The sequence below is a fragment of the Xyrauchen texanus genome, chromosome 12, assembly GCF_025860055.1.
Source record: "Xyrauchen texanus isolate HMW12.3.18 chromosome 12, RBS_HiC_50CHRs, whole genome shotgun sequence".
NCBI lineage: Eukaryota > Metazoa > Chordata > Actinopteri > Cypriniformes > Catostomidae > Xyrauchen > Xyrauchen texanus.
The window spans coordinates 7,739,363-7,763,792 of record NC_068287.1 but is presented as its reverse complement, the minus strand read 5'-3'; the positions used below and the strand labels follow the sequence as shown (position 1 = coordinate 7,763,792).

General features: G+C 36.9%; 2 protein-coding genes across 5 annotated transcripts; one reads left to right on the top strand and one right to left on the bottom strand.

Annotated features, from left to right (window-relative positions):
* Positions 1 to 13,748, bottom strand: LOC127652720 (peroxisomal membrane protein PMP34). 3 transcript variants are annotated; one of them, XM_052139047.1, is made up of 9 exons: positions 13,716 to 13,748; positions 9,936 to 9,996; positions 8,652 to 8,718; positions 8,037 to 8,185; positions 7,839 to 7,955; positions 6,504 to 6,649; positions 5,463 to 5,558; positions 5,019 to 5,101; positions 1 to 3,675 (listed from the first exon to the last, which is right to left on the bottom strand). In XM_052139047.1, the coding sequence occupies exons 2-9, from the start codon at positions 9,979 to 9,981 to the stop codon at positions 3,528 to 3,530; spliced, it is 852 nt and encodes a 283-aa protein (XP_051995007.1). In that variant the 5' UTR covers positions 9,982 to 9,996; positions 13,716 to 13,748; the 3' UTR covers positions 1 to 3,527. The 3 variants fall into 3 exon arrangements, with proteins under 3 accessions (XP_051995007.1, XP_051995006.1, XP_051995009.1); XM_052139046.1 differs by lacking the exon at positions 13,716 to 13,748 and adding an exon at positions 10,113 to 10,309 and having other exon boundaries at positions 5 to 3,675; XM_052139049.1 differs by lacking the exon at positions 13,716 to 13,748 and adding an exon at positions 10,659 to 10,688 and having other exon boundaries at positions 6 to 3,675.
* Positions 13,136 to 23,743, top strand: anks4b (ankyrin repeat and sterile alpha motif domain containing 4B). 2 transcript variants are annotated; one of them, XM_052139041.1, is made up of 3 exons: positions 13,136 to 13,263; positions 17,288 to 17,466; positions 20,243 to 23,743. In XM_052139041.1, exons 1-3 carry the CDS (start codon positions 13,261 to 13,263, stop codon positions 21,351 to 21,353), a joined length of 1,293 nt encoding a protein of 430 aa, XP_051995001.1. In that variant the 5' UTR covers positions 13,136 to 13,260; the 3' UTR covers positions 21,354 to 23,743. The 2 variants fall into 2 exon arrangements, with proteins under 2 accessions (XP_051995001.1, XP_051995002.1); XM_052139042.1 differs by lacking the exon at positions 13,136 to 13,263 and having other exon boundaries at positions 17,207 to 17,466.
* The last annotated feature ends 687 nt before the right edge of the window (positions 23,744 to 24,430 follow it).

Genomic DNA, 24,430 nt, shown 5'->3' with positions numbered 1-24,430 from the left:
TGCCTTTGTTGTTTAGAATTTGCTATCAAAGTGTTAAAATTTAAATGTTTAAGTCACTACAGATGTACCTTGAATCATGAAATATCGTAAGAGATATGTGAAGTCGAATACCTGACTTTAATGTCCCAACTTCATATTCTGTGGTATAAAAGATCAGAGAAATGACTCAACAGGATATTTTCCCAAACTACCTTTTATTAGCTTTGACATCATTTTTGCAATTCATTTAACCAAGCCAAAAAGTCAGACAAACGAAAGTTCAAAAAAAAAAAAAAAAAGTAGTAACAAAGTTTGCAATTTTAACCGTTTACAATTTTAATATTTTATTCTGTATGGTCACAAACCAGAGCAGGTAAGACTTCAGTAAACTAGAGAGTTTCTCTCAGTAACTGCAACTTTAAAGCAAGTCATTTATACTTGCATTTCAGTTTCAGTAATTTAAGTTGCATCTATAAATATTGTGCCCTGCATTATTAAAATGCCTCTCATGTGTGTTGAATTATATTATATATCTTTTAAGAGTGATATAAACACAATTCAACGAAGACTCAATGTATGCAAACAAATGCGGTGTTAAATCATTTTGTTCATTAATTGATACTGTGAAATGAATTCTTTAGTACACTTCATGTCAGGGCATTCTCTATTACCCATCCTCTGTATGTTACTTTAATAAATACCCCAACATATAGTAGTCATCACAGCAGAGAATATTCAAGACTCTCTCTCTCTCTCTCTCTCTCTCTCTCTCTCTAACATTCATTTTAAAGATTGGAAGACAATATTAATGTGATTGATTTGATCCGATCATGGGTTTGAAAATAGATTCATAAAATTACCTCATTCCACACTATTGATAAAGAATAAACATATTTGATTCCCCAGATTAATCTCTAGTCTGTCATGTGACATAGCAGCACATCACTTATCTATGATAAGGCTCCACTGTATGAATTCAAAAACAGTACAATGTTTGCCAAATTAATTGTAATGACTGCATCATCTAATCACTAGACCTTTGAACGTTTGATTAGATAAATCTTCTGTAGCACTAAACATAAAAGACTTTATTACACTTCCCAGATTCACTTTGAAACATATACCATTAAATTGCTCAAGTTTCATTAATATGTTATTATAATTTAAGTCTTGCTGCTTTTGTTTACAGATTTTGCCTTTTGGCAAGTATAAACACCATGGGTCCACGCAGCCATCATACCGCTGAAGAAGAGACACATTCTGTCTTCCAGAGTTGAACGTATTTTGGTGCAAAAAGTGCAAATCAATCCCAGAACAACAGCAAAGGACCTTGTGAAGATGCTGGAGGAAACAGGTAGACAAGTATCTATATCCACAGTAAAATGAGTCCTATATTGACATAACCTGAAAGGCTGCTCATCAAGGAAGAAGGCACTGTTCCAAAACCACCATAAAAAAGCCAGACGAAAGTTTGCAAGTGCCCATGGAGACAAAGATCTTGGAGAAATGTGCTCAGGTCTGATGAAACAAAAATGTTACTGTTTGGTCGTTATGTTTGGAGGGAAAAGAGTGATGCTTACAAGCCGAAGATCACCATCCCAACTGTGAAGCATCATGTTGTGGGGGTGCTTTGCTGCAGGGGGGACTGGTGCACTTCACAAAATAGATGGCATCATGAGGAAGGAAAATGATGTGGATATATTGAAGCAACATCTCAAGACATCAGCCAGGAAGTTAAAGCTCTGATGCAAAAGGGTCTTCCAAATGAACAATGACTCCAAGCATACCTCCAAAGTTGTGGCAAAATGGCTTAAGGACAACAAAGTCAAGTTATTGGAGTGGCCATCACAAAGCGCTGACCTCAATCCGATAGAAAATTTGTGTGCAGAACTGAAAAAGTGTGTGCGAGCAAAGAGTCCTACAAACCTGACTCAGTTACACCAGTTCTGTCTGGAGGAATGGGCCAAAATTCCAGCAACTTATTGTGAAAAGCTTGTGAAAGGCTTCCCGAAACATTTTAGTTAAACAATTTAATGTAAACTTCTGACCCTCTGGGAATGTGATGAAAGAAATAAAAGCTGAAATAAATCATTCTCTCTACTATTATTCTGACATTTCACATTCTTAAAATAAAGTAATGATCCTAACTGACCTAAGACAGAGAATGTTTTCTATGATTAAATGTCAGGAATTGTGAAAAACTGAGTTGAAATGTATTTGCTAAGGTGTATGTAAAATTACTTAAACTGTACATATGTATTCATATTTTAAACGTTTTATACATGTTATTTTAGAAATATGTATAAACCAAGTAATGTACTTAATAGTAATCCATCTGATTACTAGAATTTAAAATGTAGTGTGTTAAGGCTGAAACATACTTTACACAAGTACGTGAATGAAAGGTTAGCCAGTAATTACAGATTTTTGACAGTTAAAATACCCTAATGTCTGACAACACAATATAAAAAATATGAATTTGTCTGAAACCCCTTAAGTTGACACCACAAGTGTACAGCCATCCCAATGATGACAGCACTTCGCTCCCACAGAGGTTTAAACATTCCTGATAGCTTGCGAAGTCCTATTCCGTGACTACAACAGGTCATATCCCACAAACTGGCAAAAGTAGCCTATCGTTCCCATTTCGCATTCCCGCAGTGAGAAGCTTCTCACTTCAGAATCACATTAAAACCCCCTTGCATTACCGTCTTCTGGAGATCAGGACACCAGGCTTATGTGAATCTCAAATTGTAGAGAAAAACTGGACACATTTCACTTCGGCAGCAAAATGCTTTTATGCTGTCAAATTTGAGGAAAATAGCCATAAAAATAAAGAGCTAATGAAATTATCCAAGGTGAGAAATTATTACATAACCTAACGAAGCGCCCCTTGTGGCAATGTTGAGAATGCAACGCGTACTTGAGCTAAGTTATGAATTGCGGTATGATGACACATTTCAGTAGGCAACAACTCCTGAAATAGAGCTTGTGTAGCAAAATGCGTCTGCGTTCATGTACTTGAGTATGTTTCGGCCATTAGACATATTTTACTCAAAAATAATTCGACTAATTACTTACAGATTACACCCAGCACTGGTATCTACATACATGTTGTAAGACAACATCAAGTGCTTATCATATTAAGCACATTAAACATTTTCTATGCAATCGAATTGTCAGTTCGCCACTGTGTGACGCGTTCGGCAATGCCGTTCATGTGGAAGCGAGACATGTGAAAGGGACCAAGTTCTATACCAGCAAGCAAGATTCTCTACAATCCAGGCAGAGGTTTATAAAGGAAATTTGAGTGTGTAATTAAAAAAAAAAAAAGTAAAATGCAAAAACCTTCCGATTTTAGGCAAAATTAAAACTTCTAAACTGACCTATGTTATGGTGCGACAGACCACACCCAGATTACCCAGTGTCACTGGCACAATAAGTGAAGAGATACGCTGAGCTCCCCTTAAGTGTGTGTGTTAGAGAGGTAGTAATTAATTAATCAGTCTTATTAATTCATATGACTCAGTGGTGAAGGCAACAGTATCTCAGTGCTTGAGTTTCCTCTGAAGACCCATGAGTTTAATTGTGGCTGCAGTTATCTTCTCATACACCACGAACATGAGCGCTGACGTCAACACTGTCTGGAGCAGCTTCGCCTCTAGACCTTTATACAAGCCCAACAATCCATGTCTCCTGTGACAGAGAAAAGGACAAAGGTAGAGGGTTAGACTCCAGTCTATCAAAACGATTCACCCATGATTATCTATTGATTATGTTTGTTTCAAATAACAGTAACATTAGAGCTTCCGTCCAGGACTTGAAACCCACTCTTGATATTAGAGGTGACCGATATATCGGTACTACAGATTAATCGGTGCCGATAGTTGCTTTTTGGAACTATCGGTTACTGGCAAAAATGTATACTGATAGTTGCAGATATTTTTTATTCCTCCGTGATCCTCTGAAAATTATGTTTTTTTTTGTTTTTTTTATTGAAATGATGGCATATAGTCGCAAAGACAAATGTGACTATATAGAAACGTCCCTCGTCAGCAAATACATTGTGTCTCCAACTTCACATTATGAATAATAATATACTGCATAGGCTATAAAAAGCTTAATTTGGTAAATATTTAATATAGAGCACTGTAACGAAGCAAAGTCTACATCATTTCAAAATAAGAGTCCCTGGTGTGTTTCAGGTTTGTTTAGTGTTGAAAGTACCATGTCATGCATCCAATGTTTTTTTTTATACATAATTATTATTAGGATTTTGGTTGAAAAATAAACTACATCTAGGATTTATTCATTATGGAATCTGGCTTCAATATCTGTGCTGACTAAAAAAAAAAAAATTGTAAAAACTCTCGGCCGATTATTCAGTTATCGGCCTTTTCCACCACCCAAGTTATCGGTATCGGCAAAATCCTTGATCAAAAAAATTGATATGACAAAAAGCTTCTGTTTGACATTCACTGAAGGAATAGTTCACCCCAAAAAAAATGCTGTCATCATTTACTCACACTCATATTGTTCCAAACCCGTTCTAACTGTCTGTCTTGTGTGGAACACAAAAGGAGACACTTTGAAGAATCTCTAAACTGCACTTTTTCATTCAATGAAAGTCAATGGTGAATGTAGTCTATATGACTTGTGTGCTATATTCCAAGTATTCTGAAACCATATAATGTGGGGAACAGGCTGAAATAGAAATGTCTATTCCCCTCCATTGTAGCTCGCAAATTTAATTTCACCACATATTCAAACTTGGCACATTACGATTGGTTACAAAACGCGTGAGATTATTAATAAATAATTACATTTTCAGTCTGTTTCTCACACAAAGCTATCACATGTCTTCAGAACACTTGGAATATAGCACACAAACCGTATGAACTACTTTTATGATGCTTTAATGCTGTTTTTTTTTTTTTTCAGTTTTGGGGCTTGAAAGCCTTTGATCACTTTCCACAGAAGCTTTGGAATGACATGAGGGTGAGTTAATGACAGAATTTGTATTTTTAAGAAGGACTTACTTGATTCGGTCCATTAGTAAAGAAACCACATTCCTGAGGCTGCCCAGTAGACCTCCTTTACCATCGGATTTAAACTGCCCAAACTGAAGAGAAAGCAATGGAAACCAGTTCACACAGTGACAAGTTTAGTTTATTGAAAACGTTGAAAAGATGAGTTTTATAAAATGTTTAACAGCATCTGGGTCCTGTTCTTTAAACATGCCTTACTTGTTTAGCTGGATATGTTTCCGGATATCTTAAAACCGGGATACTGACTGGAATGGTTGCCTTGCAAGTGAGCAAGTTCGAGAAGTCAGATGTGCTATTTTGATAACATAGCTGGATTAACTTTGAATGGAAAATCTAGGTTTAAACCAAGTTATCCTAAAACATATTCATGGCTAGCAAACCAGACTGGAAGAGAAGGACGCTGAAGTCTGTTAATGACAGATAATGTTTGTTTACCCTGAGAATTGCCTGAACGGTCTGCAGTGGATACGTTGCTGATGTCGCGATAGCTTTAGCGATGGCACCGATAAGAAAGATTTTAAGTGATGATATCTGGAAGTACAAAAAGATGAAGCAACATCAGATAATTTGCAGAATAAAAAAAATTAAAATTTGAGTACTGATTAGTCAGATATGTGTGGCAGGCACAGAGAAGCTCTGCAGTCTGGAGGTTTTAACGCATTTAAGCTGGTTTCCCCTCATCATGCAAGTGCAGGTAATATATGGAGCACTGGGAAATAGATGCTACTTTTCTGCACGACAGAACCAATACCTGCGGTGAAAGTGTGAAAATGAATCTGCACAGCACGAGATAAATATAAAGTTTATTAAACTACTTTCCATAATGCTGAATATAATGTATATCAATGCTATGAGGGAACATTTGATGGTCCTCCTGATAGTATCTAATGTAATGTCTGATTTCACCAGTACATTTATAGTATGGAAAATTATATTTAACTGGTAAGGCATATGCTGCCATTATTTTTATTTTATTTATTTACTTATATTTATATATATATATATATTAGAAATATGTAATCATTTACAATACTATTCTGAAAATTAAAAGGTTATTTTAGAATTGTTTTAAATGGATATAATCAGTGACGGTGTGCAAGCATATGTAATTCTGTATATTCAGATGAGCAGAATTATTAATATTTCTACTGTGGTGTCACCATTGCCCTTTGATGGGCTGATTTGTGGTCCTTTGGGCTTAGTTTAAATTATCATGTATCGAATCATGAATCAAACCAATTTGTTACATTTTTATAATTACATTTTAATAAAATACAGGAACTAAATTGCACTTTATCCGAATAATCAAAGAAATAATCGATTTTCAAAATAAAAGTTAGTTGCAGCCCTAGTAAAATGTTTTAAAAAGACTTCCTCAGAAGTCCACAGTGATAAAAGTGCCTGAAGTTGAAGAAACACCCATATATAAAGATATACTGTCAAGTATAGAATAAACATGTGACTTGTCTCCCGTACCTTCCTGCCTCCACTTCCTGCTTTTCGTTTCATAGCCTCATAAAACATGAACTGCACAGCAGGATTAAACACCAGCACAAGCGATGGCAGCATCCCGTTCCACAGAGTTCCCACACCCTCACTGGCTATTATCTGGGAGAAGGCGTCTTTGACAAGAAAACAAGACATAAAAGTATCCGTTACATTATTGACAACGCAGACATTGTTATTAATGTTGTTTCTTTGCATGCAGCAGTGACCAGCATCTACAGTGGCAATAAAAAGTATATGAAACCTTTGAAATGTCCTGCATTTATGTATAATGTTGTCTTAAGTCACAATAATTAACAACCACAATCTGTTTTACTTATACCACACAAATGATTGTATTGTTCTTGCACATAATGAATACATCATTCTAACATTAACAGTTATTATATAGGCTCATTTACTTTTTCCACAGCATTGTGAATGTTTAATGGGATGTGTTCAATAAAGACATGAAAGATTATAATACACGTTGTTTGTCTATACTTTTGACAAGTGTTGGGTAATGTTACTTTTAAAAGTAACTCGTTAGAATATTGTGTTACTTCTTAAAAAGTAACTAAATTAAAATTATGTGTTTTAACACATGAATAAACTGCATTTCACTCAACCGAATGTTAACCTCATATTACCCTAAAACACCAAATGCACATGAGCGTTAGCGAGTTGATTGACAGGCGATGTCTGCATCTAAAAGGTGATTGGCTCTTTTACCTGCAAGGCAGGATTTCCTTTCAACATCAAATGACTGTTGGGTGCTAGAGCTTCTTGGTTGGGCATTCCAGGTTCTCCCATTCATTTAAATAGAAGTGACTCATCTCTCTCTGCTAAAAAGTCTCTGGCCTCACACTATAAGAACTAGAATGCCCATCATGCACTACATCTCCTCCCTGAAGTTTGCACACTTTTACTCCTGATTTCTCATGATACAGGGACAGTAGAAGTGTACAAAAGCAATGCATTACTTTATTAAAAAAGTAACTCCATTATGGTCTAAACTAAAATAAAATATAGTGTTACTTTATTCGTTACATGAATATTTGCATTACTTTTATCCCGTTACCCCAAAAACTGATTGTGACTTTGATGAAGATGAGCACATTTTGAGCAATTAATGCAAAAAAACAGCTAATTCCAAAAAATTCTCATACTTTTTCTTGCCACTGTATAATCAGAGGTAATAATATCACAAAGGATGTTTTACTTTTAAGTTAATTGTCAATCAAACTCTGTTTGTAAGAATATGCAGTAAACATCCATTTGAAGTCTATACCTCCACAGGTAAATGAGTGTGTAAGGGGTTCTGACCAAATATGCCCTTATAGTGGGTCTGATGGAGCTCCTCGTTCCTGAACTTTGCCCCTTGAAGCTTCAGCCGTGTGTTCACCACCCACATGGGAGTCGTCAGGAGCACGTTAACGGTTCCTTAATGATATGTAAACAACAGGGATTGGAAAACAGTTGACTTTACCTTCTTAATGAGAGGGATTAGACCGATTTCAGTACCTGATATGAAGCCCATGAGCAAATCTTTGCCAGGTCTAGACTTGTCTGAGACCATCACCCTCTTCAGTGTGTTGAATGTGTAGAAGTAGACAAAGTTAGAGCAGCACAGACTAGATATGACAGGAAACCAGCCACGATAAAGAGACAATCTGAAACACAATGAAAGCAGATAATGAAAAATAATCCAACTGGCAGGTTTACAACCAAAAATGTCAATTCTGTCATCATCTCACCCTCATGCTGTTCCAAACCCATTCTTTTGTGAAACACAAAAGGTGATGCTGAATACGTCAATCCGTCTTTTCATTTTAAAGCTATCATATGCTTTCAGAAGACTTGGAATATGACACATGAGCCACATGGACCACAATTTTTATGATATTTTTGGGTCCATTTTTGCTCCACTGCTATTGCATTAAAAAGACGTCTTTTTTGTGTTCCAACCGAAAAAATTAAGTAATATGGGTTTGGAATGACATATGGGTTATAAAAGTAGGACAGAATTTGAGCTATGCTTATGAAGCAGAAACCTATTTTGTCATTGTTGCGGCTTTCAAGGTTGTAAATGAACTCAAAACAAATGGTTCTGTCCTGCACATTGGATCCAGTACTCACATGCCCTCCTCCTTTGCAATCTCAGCCAGAATGATGGGGGTGGACTTGGACTTCCTGCTTTCATCCACTGAGGTGAAAGCAAAAATGAAACATGAATAGCCGACATAACATGCCAAACATTGTCCTGCATAGTGACACAGTGTCTATATCTAAATAACTTCATATCTTGGGAATAATAATAGACCTTATTTCTCATCAAACCTCATTTGGTGAATTTATAGGGTATAAAAAGCTTAATTTGGAAAATACTTAAATATAGAGCATTGTAATGGAGGCAAGTCTCCGTCATTTCAAAATAAGAGTCCCTTGTGCATTTCTAGCTTGTTTATAGTTCAAAGTTGCATTATGCACCAAATCTGACACTTTTGTGGTTATTATTGGGATTTTAGTTAAATGATAAATTGGGATTATATTTATTTTGGACTTTTGTAACTTCTATGTTTCTGGCTGTCATAGTAAGGAAAGACTAAGACTTGGCTGGTTAATCGGCTGGTTAATCGGTTATGGGCCTTTTCCACCCCCTTAGTTATCGGTATCGGCAAAATCCACTATCGTTTGACCTCTATCTGTAATTACACTTTCTCTTATTATATATTCATCCACATAGACTAACCTAATAGTTAGATGTAATTTCAGACAAAATCAGGGAGACTGGGGCTCGTTGTCACAAGTGCTATATTTCAGTAATGATAATATTTTGAGTGCAAAGTCCAAATGCACAAATGTATGTTTTCTCTAGCAGTAGTTTTGCATGTTGGTTTCAAACCCCTAGCTCAAGGCCCTCTTAAATTATCATATTTTATGTTAATTATACCATCCAAAGCACATTTTCACTATGTGAAATAATAAAAAATAATCATATTTTGTTATAGCTCTTGGGAAAACAAGCGAATATAATCAAACCACACTGGCACTACATTCAAGCAGTCAACTATATTATGAAGGCAGATTTTTACCGAAAGGTTTAAATGTGTTCTTTCTTAGCACAGAGGTATTTTTCATTAAAGTCAGGTTGGGGACATGTTGTCACAAATGGTCAACGTTTATTCAATAAACGGTATCTTTTTTTGCAGAAAATGACTTTCAAAAGTACACAGTAAAAAGTGTGACAACTAGTCCCGGTCTCTGCTTTAATACGTTTTTAAAACGAATTATGGTATAAAATAGTAAACTACACAAAATGCATTCAATCTGAATCATCAAATAAAAAAAATCCATGCTTCACAAAGCAAATCCATGATCATCACAGTCTTCTGCAATGACAGAATGAGGATAATAACTCACCCTGCAGTCTGATTCTGGCTGTGTCCAGAGGAAAAAACACTGTCATTGCTGTAACACTGCCCTGCAAGACAATAACACATGCTTTAGCAAACACGTCCATGCATTTTACATATTAACTCAATGAGGAAGGCACTGAAGTATGCCAAAGATGAAATATTTTAGCCAATGTTTTCTCACCATGGCTCCTGCCACAGCATGCACTAGTGTTTCATATGACAACAGGCTGTCAGACATATTTATTCTCTTTGAAATGCGTGGTAAATACGTGCTGTAATAACCAGATCAGCCAAAACAAAACTACGGATTACCAGACTTAATCCACAATCATTGTTGTGTTCCAACAACTCAATCGCGTTCAGTTGCGAAACCACAACTTCCGCATTGATGATGCAGTCAGTTAGGCAAGGTCTTTCTAGCAAGTCAGTCGACTGACGGCCAACTTTGGAACGCTATATGGGAGGCTATTTCCAGTCATGTAAGTGCAGCTCCTACCTACTTGAATGGGGAAATACCAAAATATCAAAGACGGTTGGTCAAGATTAAGATCAAAGAACATATTTAAAATCAGCAATAGAATCTGACAATACTGGAATCATAAACTGTCATTCTTTTCCTCATATTACGTTAAAAACGCATTTTTCCCGGCCTGTATAGCTAATACGCATGCCTGTTCTCGAATTTATTAACGTGATGTCTGTATCTAAAAGATGATTGGCTATTTACATGTAAGGCGGGAATTCATTTTTACATCCGTTCACCGCTCAGAGCTCCCTGGTTAGTTGTGACAGAGCGTTCCAATTTCTCCCACTTATTTAAACAGAAGTGGCCCGACTCTGCTGTATAATTAGCGGTCAGTGGCGGCCGGAAGTACCTGCCAAAATAACCGCTTGTGGGAGGGGTTTCACGTTGGAACAGCCAATCATTCGCATGGTTGAGGGGAAGTAGTCTCTTCCTGCTTCATAATAAAAGCACCAATGTTCTATTTGTTGAAAGCACTTGCAAAAAGATAAAACTGAACGCGTTTCAAATAAAAACCATGCTTCTGGAATGTCGTCTTTGGTTTACTTCACATAAATACTTTTATAAATTCACTGGGGATTGTCAAATGACTGACGTAATAGCTTTAATTGAGGGCTTGTTTAACACTAGCAATACAAAATGCAGCTTACTTATGGAAAGTGTTGACAGCATTTCTAAATGCCTTTTGTATTAATTATTATTTTTTTGCCCATTACATAATTGACAGTTTTAGCTACTCGCTATTATACTTATAAATTCATTGTTTTGTTGTGTATGGGTAGTTTATTAAGCAGATCTTGGTTAAGTTCAATGTCATCATGCACACAATTAACAGCCTAGTCTGTTTTGGTGAATAATGTGAAGTTATCCAAGTTGTTTAAGTTGCTGTAGTGAACTGTTTCAATCGTTATGTGGTGTAATTTAAGGTTAGATGAAATGACTAACACAGTGAAGATACAGATTTCTGTATGCATAGTTCATGATGTTGTCAAATATTATATGAGGATGCTACTCATTTGTGTTGTTGTCAATAAAACTCAAATGCACAAATATGTTTGACAGTAATACAAGACCAACAACAAAATAAAATATAGCTGCAAGCAGCAACTGCAGGGCCAATCACCAACAAGTCAACCACCGCACAACCCAAAGATCTTACAGAGTAAGCACAGATCACATTGCCTCAGGATGGATTTAAACCCACAACTTTCCATTCCATAGTTCACTGTGCTATCCACTGCACCATACATCCAATACATTGCCAGACAACCAAGGGACATACCAAGCTTAGAGGAATCACAGCTGAGCACAGCTGTTACCATGCCGATTTTAGAGTCAGCATACAAGTGTGGGTTATTTTTTTTTAACAATAGGTCTCCAAACATATAAAGACTGCATCTAGTATTTACTTGATATAGACCAGATAGTGACTTTGATAGAGGCAGAATATTAAAATAGACACTGAATTTAATGGGAATTCAGTGTAGAGATGCTACTACATTGCAGTTTCCAAGTTTTTGCTGGAAAGAAAATGTTTGACTTTAACAATCGATCTCAGGTGGAAAAAGCTACACTTAACAATGGCACTAAGTTGTTTATTAAAAAGTAATGATGAAGTAGAAGCAGAAATCAGGGACAAGCAGAAATCAGGAACAAGCCTTGAAACCATTCAGTTAGCAAAATAAAAATAAGAAAAATAAATAAAAAAAAACTGAAATCTATTCAAATTACTTGCTTAGGTGGGGATTTGAGCCCAGGAACTTTTGAACTTCAATCCAATACATTAACACACTGGTCAGTCAAGTATTGTTGGAACATAGCACCTGCCAATCAAATTGAAGCTTTGTAGTTGCTGTCCTTAGTGCTGAAATGATGTCACAGCCAATCAGATGTTTTAAAATATTTTGGGGTGTGTTTCTCTGGACCAGGGTTCTAATCTGCTTTGAAGCAACTTTATATTTTAATAAACAAAAATTGCATCCGCACTTCAGTGGATGTATATCTTGATTGGGGACACATTTATTTACATTTTTCTTTGCTATTCCACTGTAAAAGAGTAAAAGCTGCGGAACACAAACAAAATCTCCACAAGATTTGTTTTACATTTTCCAGTTCTAAAAGAAATAAACTTATTTAAACAGCAGCTAGACTTTTTATTTCAAAAATTACTATTAATGTCAATGAATTACGTTATAATAACGGAATCTAAGATTTAAAGTAATATGTGCCTTAACATGAACTTCTGTCAAAATATTACTGTATCCAAGAAGCATGGGATGTTATATGAGACTTAAAGTAGACAACATGATTTCCATGAAGTGTAAATTACATGAAGTGTAAATAACAACATCTTCTTTGCACTATGTGACAGATACTATTTGCTCCCCTTATTAAATACTAACACAGGGCATCACTGCAGTGTGATTATTTACAGTCCCACAGACACCCTAAAACCAACCTCAACCTCCTAACTACACGCGATGCCGCGACACGCGATAAAAGGAATCTTTTCCATGTTAATCAGAGTTTTTGTCCTAACCAGACGCGACGGCGACACGCGAAGTTTCTAATTTAGAAACGGTTCCTATTTCTGCGACGTCGCGGCTGACAGATCCGCCCACACAGAGATTTCATTGGATGGAAGTTCTGCGTGTCATGAATATTTAATCATCAAACATGGACGACGAGGAACTGATTGTCGAAGTTCAAAGGCATTCAATTCTCTACGATAAATCCCACAAATTCCACAAAGACATCAGAAAAAAGGATTCCGTCTGGAGAAGTATAGCTGAAGCATTGAATACACATGGTAAGTTAAGTTTAGACTTTCATCTACAGCGAATGAATGAATGAATGTAGCATTTAGATATAGTAGGCTACTAATGACGCATCAACCTGTGTAAAACAAATTCCGCTTTATTTTCAATGTAAAGTAGAGTGAATAGGCATGACGATTTGTGTCCCTGTATCCAGGGATGGATATGAATTTCCCTATGAACAAGATCAAATAAACTGATTGTCATGTGAAGAAATTACACTGGTTATGAGTACACATTATTTATTTTTAGTTAAAAATAGGTCACTGTGCCACAAGCGATAATGGATAATTTACCTCAGATTTTGAAAGCATATAATATAGCGTTCAAACTAAATTCTATGCAAACATACAACTGTACTTCATAACAAAATTAGTCAATGAGTATATTTTGTTAATGTTTTGATTTTTAATAATGTTATTTCTTGATTTGATTATGTCCTTACCCATTTCCAATGCGAGTGCGGGCCAGCAGTGCGCTTTCACAGAGAGACTCCGCCCACACGCTGTTCTGAATGGCTGTGATTTTTGATTGACGTGTGGCGTCTCACAGTCGCGTCGCGTCTAGTGTGGACAGACACACTTGCTGTCGCTGGAATTTTATCGCGTCGTGTGTAGTTAGGACACGGTGTAAATCTAATCTTCGCTTCCAAATAAATGGTTTAAAACAGTAACCATAGTATCACCACAGTATTTTACCATATTACTGCAGTAACACCATGGTTAATTCCATTAAAACTATGGATTCTGCCAAAAAACATGGTTACTACAATATTACTTGAGTAAAACCATGGTTCATTTTACCCAGATCATATCTTTCTCTAAAATATCTGGCCTTCATCATGACCAAATCAATGCATGGAAATCAACCTTTACATTCATTTAATTTATTATTATAAGTAGTATTCTAGAAGCCTGGATAGCTCAGCGAGTATTGACGCTGACTACCACCCCTGGAGTCGTGAGTCAAGACTCGTGAGTTCGAATTCAGGGCGTGCTGAGTGACTCCAGCCAAGTCTCCTAAACAACCAAATTAGCCCGGTTGCTAGGGAGGGTGGAGTCACATGGGGTAACCTCCTCGTGGTCGCTATAATGTGGTTCTCGCTCTCGGTGGGGCACGTGATGAGATGCGCGGATTGACGGTCTCAGACATGAGGCAACTGAGATTCGTCCTCCGCCACCCGGATTGAGACAAGTCACTACACCACCACGAGGACTTACAGCACATTGGGAATTCCAGATTGGTGAGAAAAAGGGGAGAAAAAAAAAGAGTGGAGGCAGGAATCAGGATGGGGAAAACTGGGTCAAAAAGAGGATTAGAACCCAGGTCATCTGCATGGAAAAAGCACATCTATACCTTTTCAACACACTAAGCCAGAGACTTAAGGGAGCAGTTTGTCTTTAATTTCTTTGTTTCCACAAGACTATTTAATTGTTAATACTCACACTGCGTGGCAGGCATTTACTCCTAGTGCAAACAGTCACTTTGGGATGATAATATGAGATGAGATCTGAGATGTGAGCGGAAAAAACACTTAAACTTTCATTTAAAATATTATTTGTCGACATACAAAGGAAATCCACACCAGCAGTCTTGATACAAATATTTTAAAACATGCTTTGTGCGACTGCGATTGGTCTGTTTTGACCAGCGCTGAGAAAAGTAACACACACCAAGTGACTGCGGTGTCTTTGTAGAGTTAATAGAGCATCTTGACAACAATTTACACTGGATTAATGACACTGGAAATTTTAAAAGCCATTGTCAAATAAAAATACACAGTAAACAGTTAAAATAGAACAAATATTATTTAGACCCATTGCACTTGGCCAATTAGATAAACCTTCACACCATTTAGCAACACCCATTTTTTGCCATCCTTCAAGGTGGGAGGACTGGTAAAGTGAGACAGTTAAAGGGATAATTAACCCCAACATTTTAATTATCTCATCATTTAATCACATACACTCACCTAAAGGATTATTAGGAACACCTGTTCAATTTCTCATTAATGCAATTATCTAATCAACCAATCACATGGCAGTTGCTTCAATGCATTTAGGGGTGTGGTCCTGGTCAAGACAATCTCCTGAACTCCAAACTGAATGTCAGAATGGGAAAGAAAGGTGATTTAAGCAATTTTGATCGTGGCATGGTTGTTGGTGCCAGACGGGCCGGTCTGAGTATTTCACAATCTGCTCAGTTACTGGGATTTTCACGCACAACCATTTCTAGGGTTTACAAAGAATGGTGTGAAAAGGAAAAACATCCAGTATGCGGCAGTCCTGTGGGCTGAAAATGCCTTGTTGATGCTAGAGGTCAGAGGAGAATGGGCCGACTGATTCAAGCTGATAGAAGAGCAACTTTGCCTGAAATAACCACTCGTTACAACCGAGGTATGCAGCAAAGCATTTGTGAAGCCACAACACACACAACCTTGAGGCAGATGGGCTACAACAGCAGAAGATCCCACCGGGTACCACTCATCTCCACTACAAATAGGAAAAAGAGGCTACAATTTGCAAGAGCTCACCAAAATTGGAGAGTTGAAGACTGGAAAAATGTTGCCTGGTCTGATGAGTCTCGATTTCTGTTGAGACATTCAGATGGTAGAGTCAGAATTTGGCGTAAACAGAATGAGAACATGGATCCATCATGCCTTGTTACCACTGTGCAGGCTGCTGGTGGTGGTGTAATGGTGTGGGGGATGTTTTCTTGGCACACTTTAGGCCCCTTAGTGCCAATTGGGCATCGTTTAAATGCCACGCTCTACCTGAGCATTGTTTCTGACCATGTCCATCCCTTTATGGCCACCATGTACCCATCCTCTGATGGCTACTTCCAGCAGGATAATGCACCATGTCACAAAGCTGGAATCATTTCAAATTGGTTTCTTGAACATGACAATGAGTTCACTGTACTAAAATGGCTCCCACAGTCACCAGATCTCAACCCAATAGAGCATCTTTGGGATGTGGTGGAACGGGAGCTTCTTGCCCTGGATGTACATCCCACAAATCTCCATCAACTGCAAGATGCTATCCTATCAATATGGACCAACATTTCTAAAGAATGCTTTCAGCACCTTGTTGAATCAATGCCACGTAGAATTAAGGCAGTTCTGAAGGTGAAAGGGGGTCAAACACAGTATTAGTATGGTGTTCCTAATAATCCTTTAGGTGAGTGTACATGCCATCCCATATGTGTATGACTTCTTCAGCTGAACACAAACAAATATTTTTAGAAGAATAGTTCAGCTCTGTAGGTCCATACAATGCATGTGAATGGTGATCAGACCTTTGAAGCTCCAAAAAATAATATAAAGGCAGGATAAAAAGTAATCCATATGACTCCAGTGGTTTAAAATCTACTGAAGCGATGCAATCTCTTTGAGTGAAAAATAGATCAATATTTAAATCCTTTTTTCCTCTAAATCTCCACTTTTATATTTATAAATAATAACTATATTAAATTAATATATTGATCTGTTTCTTACTTACCCACACCCTTCTAAAGACATAGATTTAACCACTGAAGACTTATGGATTACCTTTATGCTGCCTTTTTGGTGCTACAAAGTTCTGGTCACCATTCACTTGCATTGTATGGACCTACAGAGCTGAGATATTCTTCTAAAAATCTTCATTTGTGTTCAGTTGTTCTCATAAGTGATGAGAGAATATTCATTTTTGGGTGAACTGTCCCATAAGTTGATAAAATGTATAACTGTCAATTAAAAAATAATGTAATGTTAAATGTTGTGAAATGGGCTTGAATATTCAATTCAAAAATGTATCACAACCACACAGAACACTCTGTGTGGTTGTGCTAAACGATCATTTACAACACACACTGGACTTTAGTTTATTACTGTGATAATGACGTTCTGCCAAGGCAGTGCTCACAGTTTCTCCACCCTCAGCCACAGAAGCCAGAGAAAGAGAAACAGAGCTCTTCAAAGATGTTCCTGTAATGTTTCATAATAAACATTTCACTTGTTTATTTTGCTCTGCATAGAAAAAGGTTATTACAACAATGTCAAGATATCACAAAGCGGCCATTGATGGCTATTTGGATCTTTTGAAAGAAGCCACAAGAAAAGATCTGAACACCCCAGACGAGGATGGCATGACACCGACTCTCTGGGCGGCTTATCATGGACACATTGAGGCTCTTCAGCTGATATGTAGCAGAGGGTGAGTTCTGTGAACCTGTTTGCACTATTCAAAAATATGAAATGAAAAAAAAATGTTTTCCACCACTATATTTATTGGTTCTTGCCAGCAGACAACTTACAGTTTGTCATAGATTAGTCAAAATCAAAGCCAGATACGTTAAAAGTACATCCTGCATTTTCAAACAAACATCTTAATTGAGGATTGGGAAAACTTTCTATACTCATTAAGTTTATGCTTATTAGAGATTGTACTCTGACGTGCAAAGCAGAAAATGCAGAACCACAGCAACACTGAGACTGAGAAAATGGCTTCAAAGTTTTTGAACTGTCCAGCTAAATGTGTCTCACTCAGTTTTCTTTGAATAGGCGCTGATTTGAGCCAAAGCTGTTTATGATTTCGGTCATAACTCAAAATATTTGTTTTTACAAAATGTTAAGTTACTGCATTTTGCCTTTGAAGACCATATATATCAATGCTTAATCTAAACAACCATATGGCTATATGCCATATGTAAAAACATGCAATAATGTATCCATTTACCATAACATACTTTGCGGTAATTGAGTTATCATTACAATGGGTAATATCACATTACAGTGGATTTTCCAGTTCAAACCAGTTTTATGACCATTGGGAGGTTCCTTTAGATAAGTTCTAAATGAACTTATCCAAGGTATTTATGTGTACATTATGCAATATCCTGTATGTACATTCTGGGCCATATTTTTAGCTATTAACAGTCAGGTTTTTGCCAATGATTAAAAATATACTAGTCAGTCTCTTGTCTCTACCTTACTTCCTTTCTCGCATGATTTGTTGTACACATCATTCTTGATTCCCAGAGCTGATTCCAAGTGTTTAATCAGGCGAATGAATTATGCAACTTTGGAACAATAGGCCTCTTCATTCATCTCAGCTCAAGCTAGAGTTTATTTATTCTGTGTTATAGTGGGGCAGATCACACTCATGAGTCGGTATAGTAAAGTGTTGAGCATTAACTGCTATGTTTGACACTTAAAGTCAATGTAAAATCAAAATGTACCCAATTTACTTTCTTAACGAACATTTCTGAACAACGCATTATAAAAGGTTTTTGTTTTAAAAATCCCTTAATAGTTCCTTTCATCAAAATGTCATAACTTGCTCTACATCTGCAACAGCTTTCCTGTTCTGTTGACTTCACAGACTGATGGTTAATGTTAACCAATCGCCAAATACCAAATAACTATATACGCAATGTTTTAGGAAATTCGCATTTAGTTCTGACTCACTTCAATCAATGTCATTGATAGATAAAATCAAGTTCTGCCCTACACTTTTTTCTTGTTTGTCATCATGTTGCACTCGGAAATATGTCACCTTACAGAAGTAAAATGAATGGTACGAATGAAGTGTGTCATTTCAAATAGTTAGTTAGAGTCGTAGAGCCATTAAATGATGTATCTTTTCATGAGTATTTAGTAATTAGGCTTTTTTCCACCTTGCATGTCACTTCTATCCATGAACAGATGCTGTTCTGATAGATAAGCTCTTATAGATACTGTAATCAGTGGACTTTCATTTACAGCAGGTTACAGATTAACTTTTGGTGTTGTTATTTGGCTTCTAATAGCATCGTATGAATTATGAAAAAATATGAGGATGGAATATAAATTGCTGCAGAGATGAACACCTTTAATGTTTTTTTATTTTTTGCCACCAAGGAGTTAAAGTAAGTGAGTAATGAAACCAGCTTGGACTATATTAAAAACTCAATAAAACGTATTTGATTACTTACGCCTTATTCCCTTGTCTTGAAACAATTGAGAAGATGTTTATGTTTTCTAAAGTAAAACGAGCTAACCCCTGAAGTCTCTATGATATTCCAGATTGATCGCACTGTAAATTCGGTGACAGGAGGTCGACAGTTCTGCTGCTGAAATCCGTCTGTGCTGAAATTCAATCCACTTCGCCCAGTGGCCAAAGCTGGAAGTGTAGTTGACAAGTTTCCGGGTGAAATGGTGGCAAAAGCCAAAAGCAAACCATTTTTTCCCTGTTGTAAATTATGTAAAACAGTCAGCAGAAATGCATTTTCTATTAACCCTACTCCCAAACCCCAACCCTAAACCAGTGGAGTAATTTTAGAGTGAAAATGCATCCTTCAACTTATGTCCACCATTGTTTATGTGAATGCAATTAATTATTGGTTTCTATGAGGTCAGAACCCATTTCTCAGAGTTTGCACACAATGCACTATAAGTAGTGCTACAGGGAAAATGTAACATATTTGAGTTTTTGCAAAGATCCTCCAGACACCATTTCAGTTCTCTGAAAAACGTACTCTAGAACTGTGATGTAATGACTGTCAACGGTTCTTTCAGGAACCTCATCTGAAGAGAAATCCTTCGAGACACTTTTACATTTTTTTTTATTAAATTCTTTGGGGACATAAATAGGATATTTAAGGCTCTTTTGAAGGGTGTCTGGAGAATCTCCAAAGGTTTCTGCCAATGTGGCATGTGAAAAGCCCCCAATGTTCAAGTATCTTTGAATTGTCAGTTGAAAGGTAGAAATACATTCCGATTGACATGTAAAGGGTACAGTGGGTGTACCTTTGAGGGTACTCTCCCGTTGACAGGATGTTGTACCCCAAAAGGTATCATTTTTACGATTTTTTTCTGACAGTGAAGTTTAATACCTAGAGTTAAGGGTTTGTTCAACTCTGTAACCCTATGAGCAATAATAGTACTTTGCTAAATTGTATGTGTCAAGTAAGTGACTGAAAAGTGATTGTTCTTTATTTTATTTCCTGTAGGGGGGATCCAAACAAAAGTGACATATGGGGGAACACGCCCTTACATCACGCTGCTGCAAACAATCACATGCAGATCCTCAGCTTCCTGGTCAACTTTGGAGCTAACCTCTTCGCTCTGGACAATGATTTCCACACTCCTATGGACGTCGCTGCATCTCGAGACCATATGAACTGTGTAAGTTATCTAGACAGCGCTGCCTCCCAACAAACAAGCCAGAATGGCAAAAAGGTGTCACGACTGAAAGAGCAGGCTACCAAAGATGCAGAACGTAGAGTCAAGGAATGCGAACGGGTGAAGAAGAGGCATCAAAGTAAGATGGACAAGATGTACCGTGGCGGCTCTGTCTCGGAGGCCAGTCTATCCTCATCCAGTATGGGCACAATAAACAGCGTGACAGGGGAACAATTCTCAAAACTCATTGCCGCGGACACCAACGGGTCTGTCAAGTTAACGTTAAAGGGAACCCTCCAACGCAAGTTTGGGAAAAAGGACAAAGGGACAGTGAGTAGACAGGGGGACAGCAATGTCATTTTTGTCAAACAAGATGGTGGCTCTCAAGGGAAGCCTGACTTTATTGACGTCTTCAATGAGCAGGATGAAAACGAGGAAGAAGATGGCGAGAGAGGTTTTGACAGCGATGAAGAGGGAGCAAGTCAGGGGAAATCTATCTTTGAAAGACCTGGCCTTGGTAAAATGGTCTTCCGCAAGAACTTCTCCATGGAGATGGGCATTGAACCAGAAGACCTTCCACGTGGTGATACAGAAGACCTTGGGTTCCTCATCCGGCAAGAGGTGTTTGAGACTGAGAACATAGGATCGGAAGGTTTTGAGGAGGATTCAGAACTTCCTTGGAATGAAGAGGAGATTGGTCTGGATGATGAAGATGAGACATCACCCTTGGATTCATTCTTGGCGTCCATCAGCTTGTTGAACTTTGCTCCTGTGTTCACCCGTGAGCAGCTGGATCTTGAAGCCCTAATGCTCTGCTCAGATGATGATCTCAAAAGCATCCGTATACAACTGGGGCCACGCAAAAAGATTCTGGAAGCTGCAGCTCGCAGGAAGGCTGTCCTGGAGCAGTCTAATGTTATGAACGATAGCTTCCTTTAAGAAATAAAATATTGCATGTTTCTTTCAGTTTGGATTTAGTTTAGTTCTGATTCGCTTGTTTCTATCATAGCTCACTTTCTTTGATTTGAATGATTACAGTGCTTGCAATTCTTCTTCTTAAAATGTATAATTCACCCAAAAAGACCCTGTCTTTCCAAACCTTGCATGGCTTTTCTTTTTCCATGAAACATAAATGGAGATATTTACAGAAGTTAAAGAAGCTGTTGATTGTGATATTTTTTTATATTTGTAGACAACAGTTAAAAAATTGTTATATAAGAATTTGTTTAAATTTTGTATTATGTTTCAGACAATCATTGGTCAGTTCGTTTGTAGATTTCTTCTCTGCCAGCTAAAATAGTTTCAAAAGAAGCCAAAACATAAAGCAAATCCACTCTCTGCACTGCTCTCATACTCTGGATTTGAACTAGTTGTGTTTAGTTAATTAATATGAATCTGTGTTTTTAAATGAAGTGGAGTGGCAGTAGCTTAGTGGGCTAAAGCACATAACTGGTAATCAGAAGGTTGCTGGTTCAATCCCCACAGCTACCACCACTGTGTCCTTGACCAAGGCAGTTAACTCCAGGTTGCTCCGGGGGGATTGTCCCTGTAATAAATGCACTGTAAGTCGCTTTGGATAAAATTGTCTGCCAAATGCATAAATGTAAATGTTTATGATGCTTAATAAGCCGTCAACGAATGCGTTATTATAAATACGCATTCGTAATAAATTGACATGGGTAGATTTTTGCCCTTACGCTGATTTCACATGCCAAGTAAACACCTTACCTACAAACTCAAAGACTTCACTCAAAGTCTCACTCATAACACAAAAGAGGCTTATTTGTCTCCACCTACTGGAAGAAAGATGTAATTTACAGAAATTATTACTAAACGAATCAGTGGACTAAATCAAAATGAACAATTAATCAAAATCCCCACCACTATTTGCAAAGCCAGAGTGACTGAAATAGTGAAGCTTCCCAGTGCTGTAATACTGAAGTCAGCACTCTTGAAATGCTTCTTGGCCTATCAGATTCAAGGACAGGAACTGCTGTTTAAATGGAAGTAGATAAGGCCCAGGGGCATGAAAAAGCTTGAAAAGGGACAAAAAAAAGTACCAAATAGTAGTCCATATGACTTTTGTGGTACATTCCAAGTCTTCTAAAGCCATACCATAGCCTTTTGTGAGAATCAAACCCAAAGTTAATTTATTGTTTACTTGCTCAAAAATCTTGCTTGACATAATTTTTAATTTTACGTGAACTATCCCTTTAAGGCACAGACTTTGTTCAAGCTTTTGTTTTGTAGATAATTTCAGTCTTACACCTTGTCCTAACCAGACGCGATGCAGTAAGATTCCAGAGACAAACAATCTGTCTGTCCACACTAGGCATGATGCGACATCACAATATTCATACACTAAAATTAGGGTAATTGACAATACAGACAGAACAGTCTGTTAATTAAACGAAACTCATTTTCTTAATGAAGCTGCATGAGCATATGCTTTCTCACTCCCTAGTATCTTTATGTATAAGGGGTGGGTGTAGAGATGGTCTTTAGGGTTAAGGACCAATAGCTAGTACGGCGGTTAGTACAAACTGGCACGGAGTCACATTTCGGCACAACACTGGCTTTAATATACTGTTATAAGAATAATTTTAGAACCATTTGTTGACTGGGCTGCCCGACACGAAATAGAAACAGAAACCAATTAAAAACTAGAATGCAATTGCATGTTGCAGCATCACGTCTGGTTAGAACACAGTGTTATTGTAGGTATTCTATCTATTTTTGTTTTTGATGAACTTTATACTTCGTAAGATTTAAGAAAAGACAATGAACATTTCCCTGACTTACATTGCTAGAATTAAAAATATAAACAAGGATGGCATTTATATATATATATATAATAATTGACACATATGATTGCAATTGGTCTTCGTTCTTGCATGTGTTTGTATATTAAATTGAAATTGGTCTTTTATTTTCACCTGTTTGTCAATCTACAGTATATTGCACATTACTATCAATATTTCTTTCTCTCCCTTTTTACCTCTATTTGTATTTGGGTTTCAAAATCTTACATTCTTTTTCTGGCTTGCAAGAAATTGTATTTCCTTCAGTAAATGTAAATCTAGTTTTAAAAAATACACTAGTGAAAATATATTTTTCATGAGCTTATAAGTGAAATAAGTTTAAATGAATAAATAATAATAATAAAACACTTCAGCTTTGGTTTGCTGAATATATATGACACTGGTTATTTTTTTTGTCCTATAGATTAAATTGCTTAATCAATCAGTTTATACTGTATATCAACCTCATGGGATACACTATATGAAGATATGGATGGTTTGTTATTTAAAGGAATTCCTGAACACCTTCTGTAATTAGGCAGTATATTTATATGTCAATCAACATATAGCCTATATTTGTATATACAGTTTTTAAATATATTTGCAATAAATTAATATATTGAAATGTATACTTATAGTCAATTACTTATAGTCAGGAGTTTTATACTGATACAGTGTGCAGCAGCAGCTGTGGTTTTTACTGATTTCCTTAAGATGTTTCACAAGGTCTCCAGAACATTGATGCCAGTTAGAGTGAAAATCAAACAGCAGTAAGTCCCTGTGAAAATTAGTAGTTGATAGACAGAAAATGAAATGCATTTTTAATCAATGTATGTATTTGTCTTTATAGCCTTAGTGCATGTTTTTAGATGCTGTAACTGGTCAAAGCTAGTTATTCTACTTGCTCAACCAACATCTCAATGACACACATCTACAGCGCGCCCAAGTGGACTCAGTTGTAAATGCGAGATTAATTCAGCATTAAAATTCAGCAAAAACAGTTTTCAAATGTCGACTAGCTGGTGCAGAACGAGTACTCAATTAATCGATTACTCGTGTACATCCCTAGTAAAGACCAATCAGCATCCAGGGCTGTAACTGCTGTAACTACTCTAATTCATAACATAGCATTGTAGAGAATCTATAATATTTAAAGAATATAAGACTATTTGAGAGTACAACAATAGTAAAGCAATTTCACATGAGCAAGAGTGC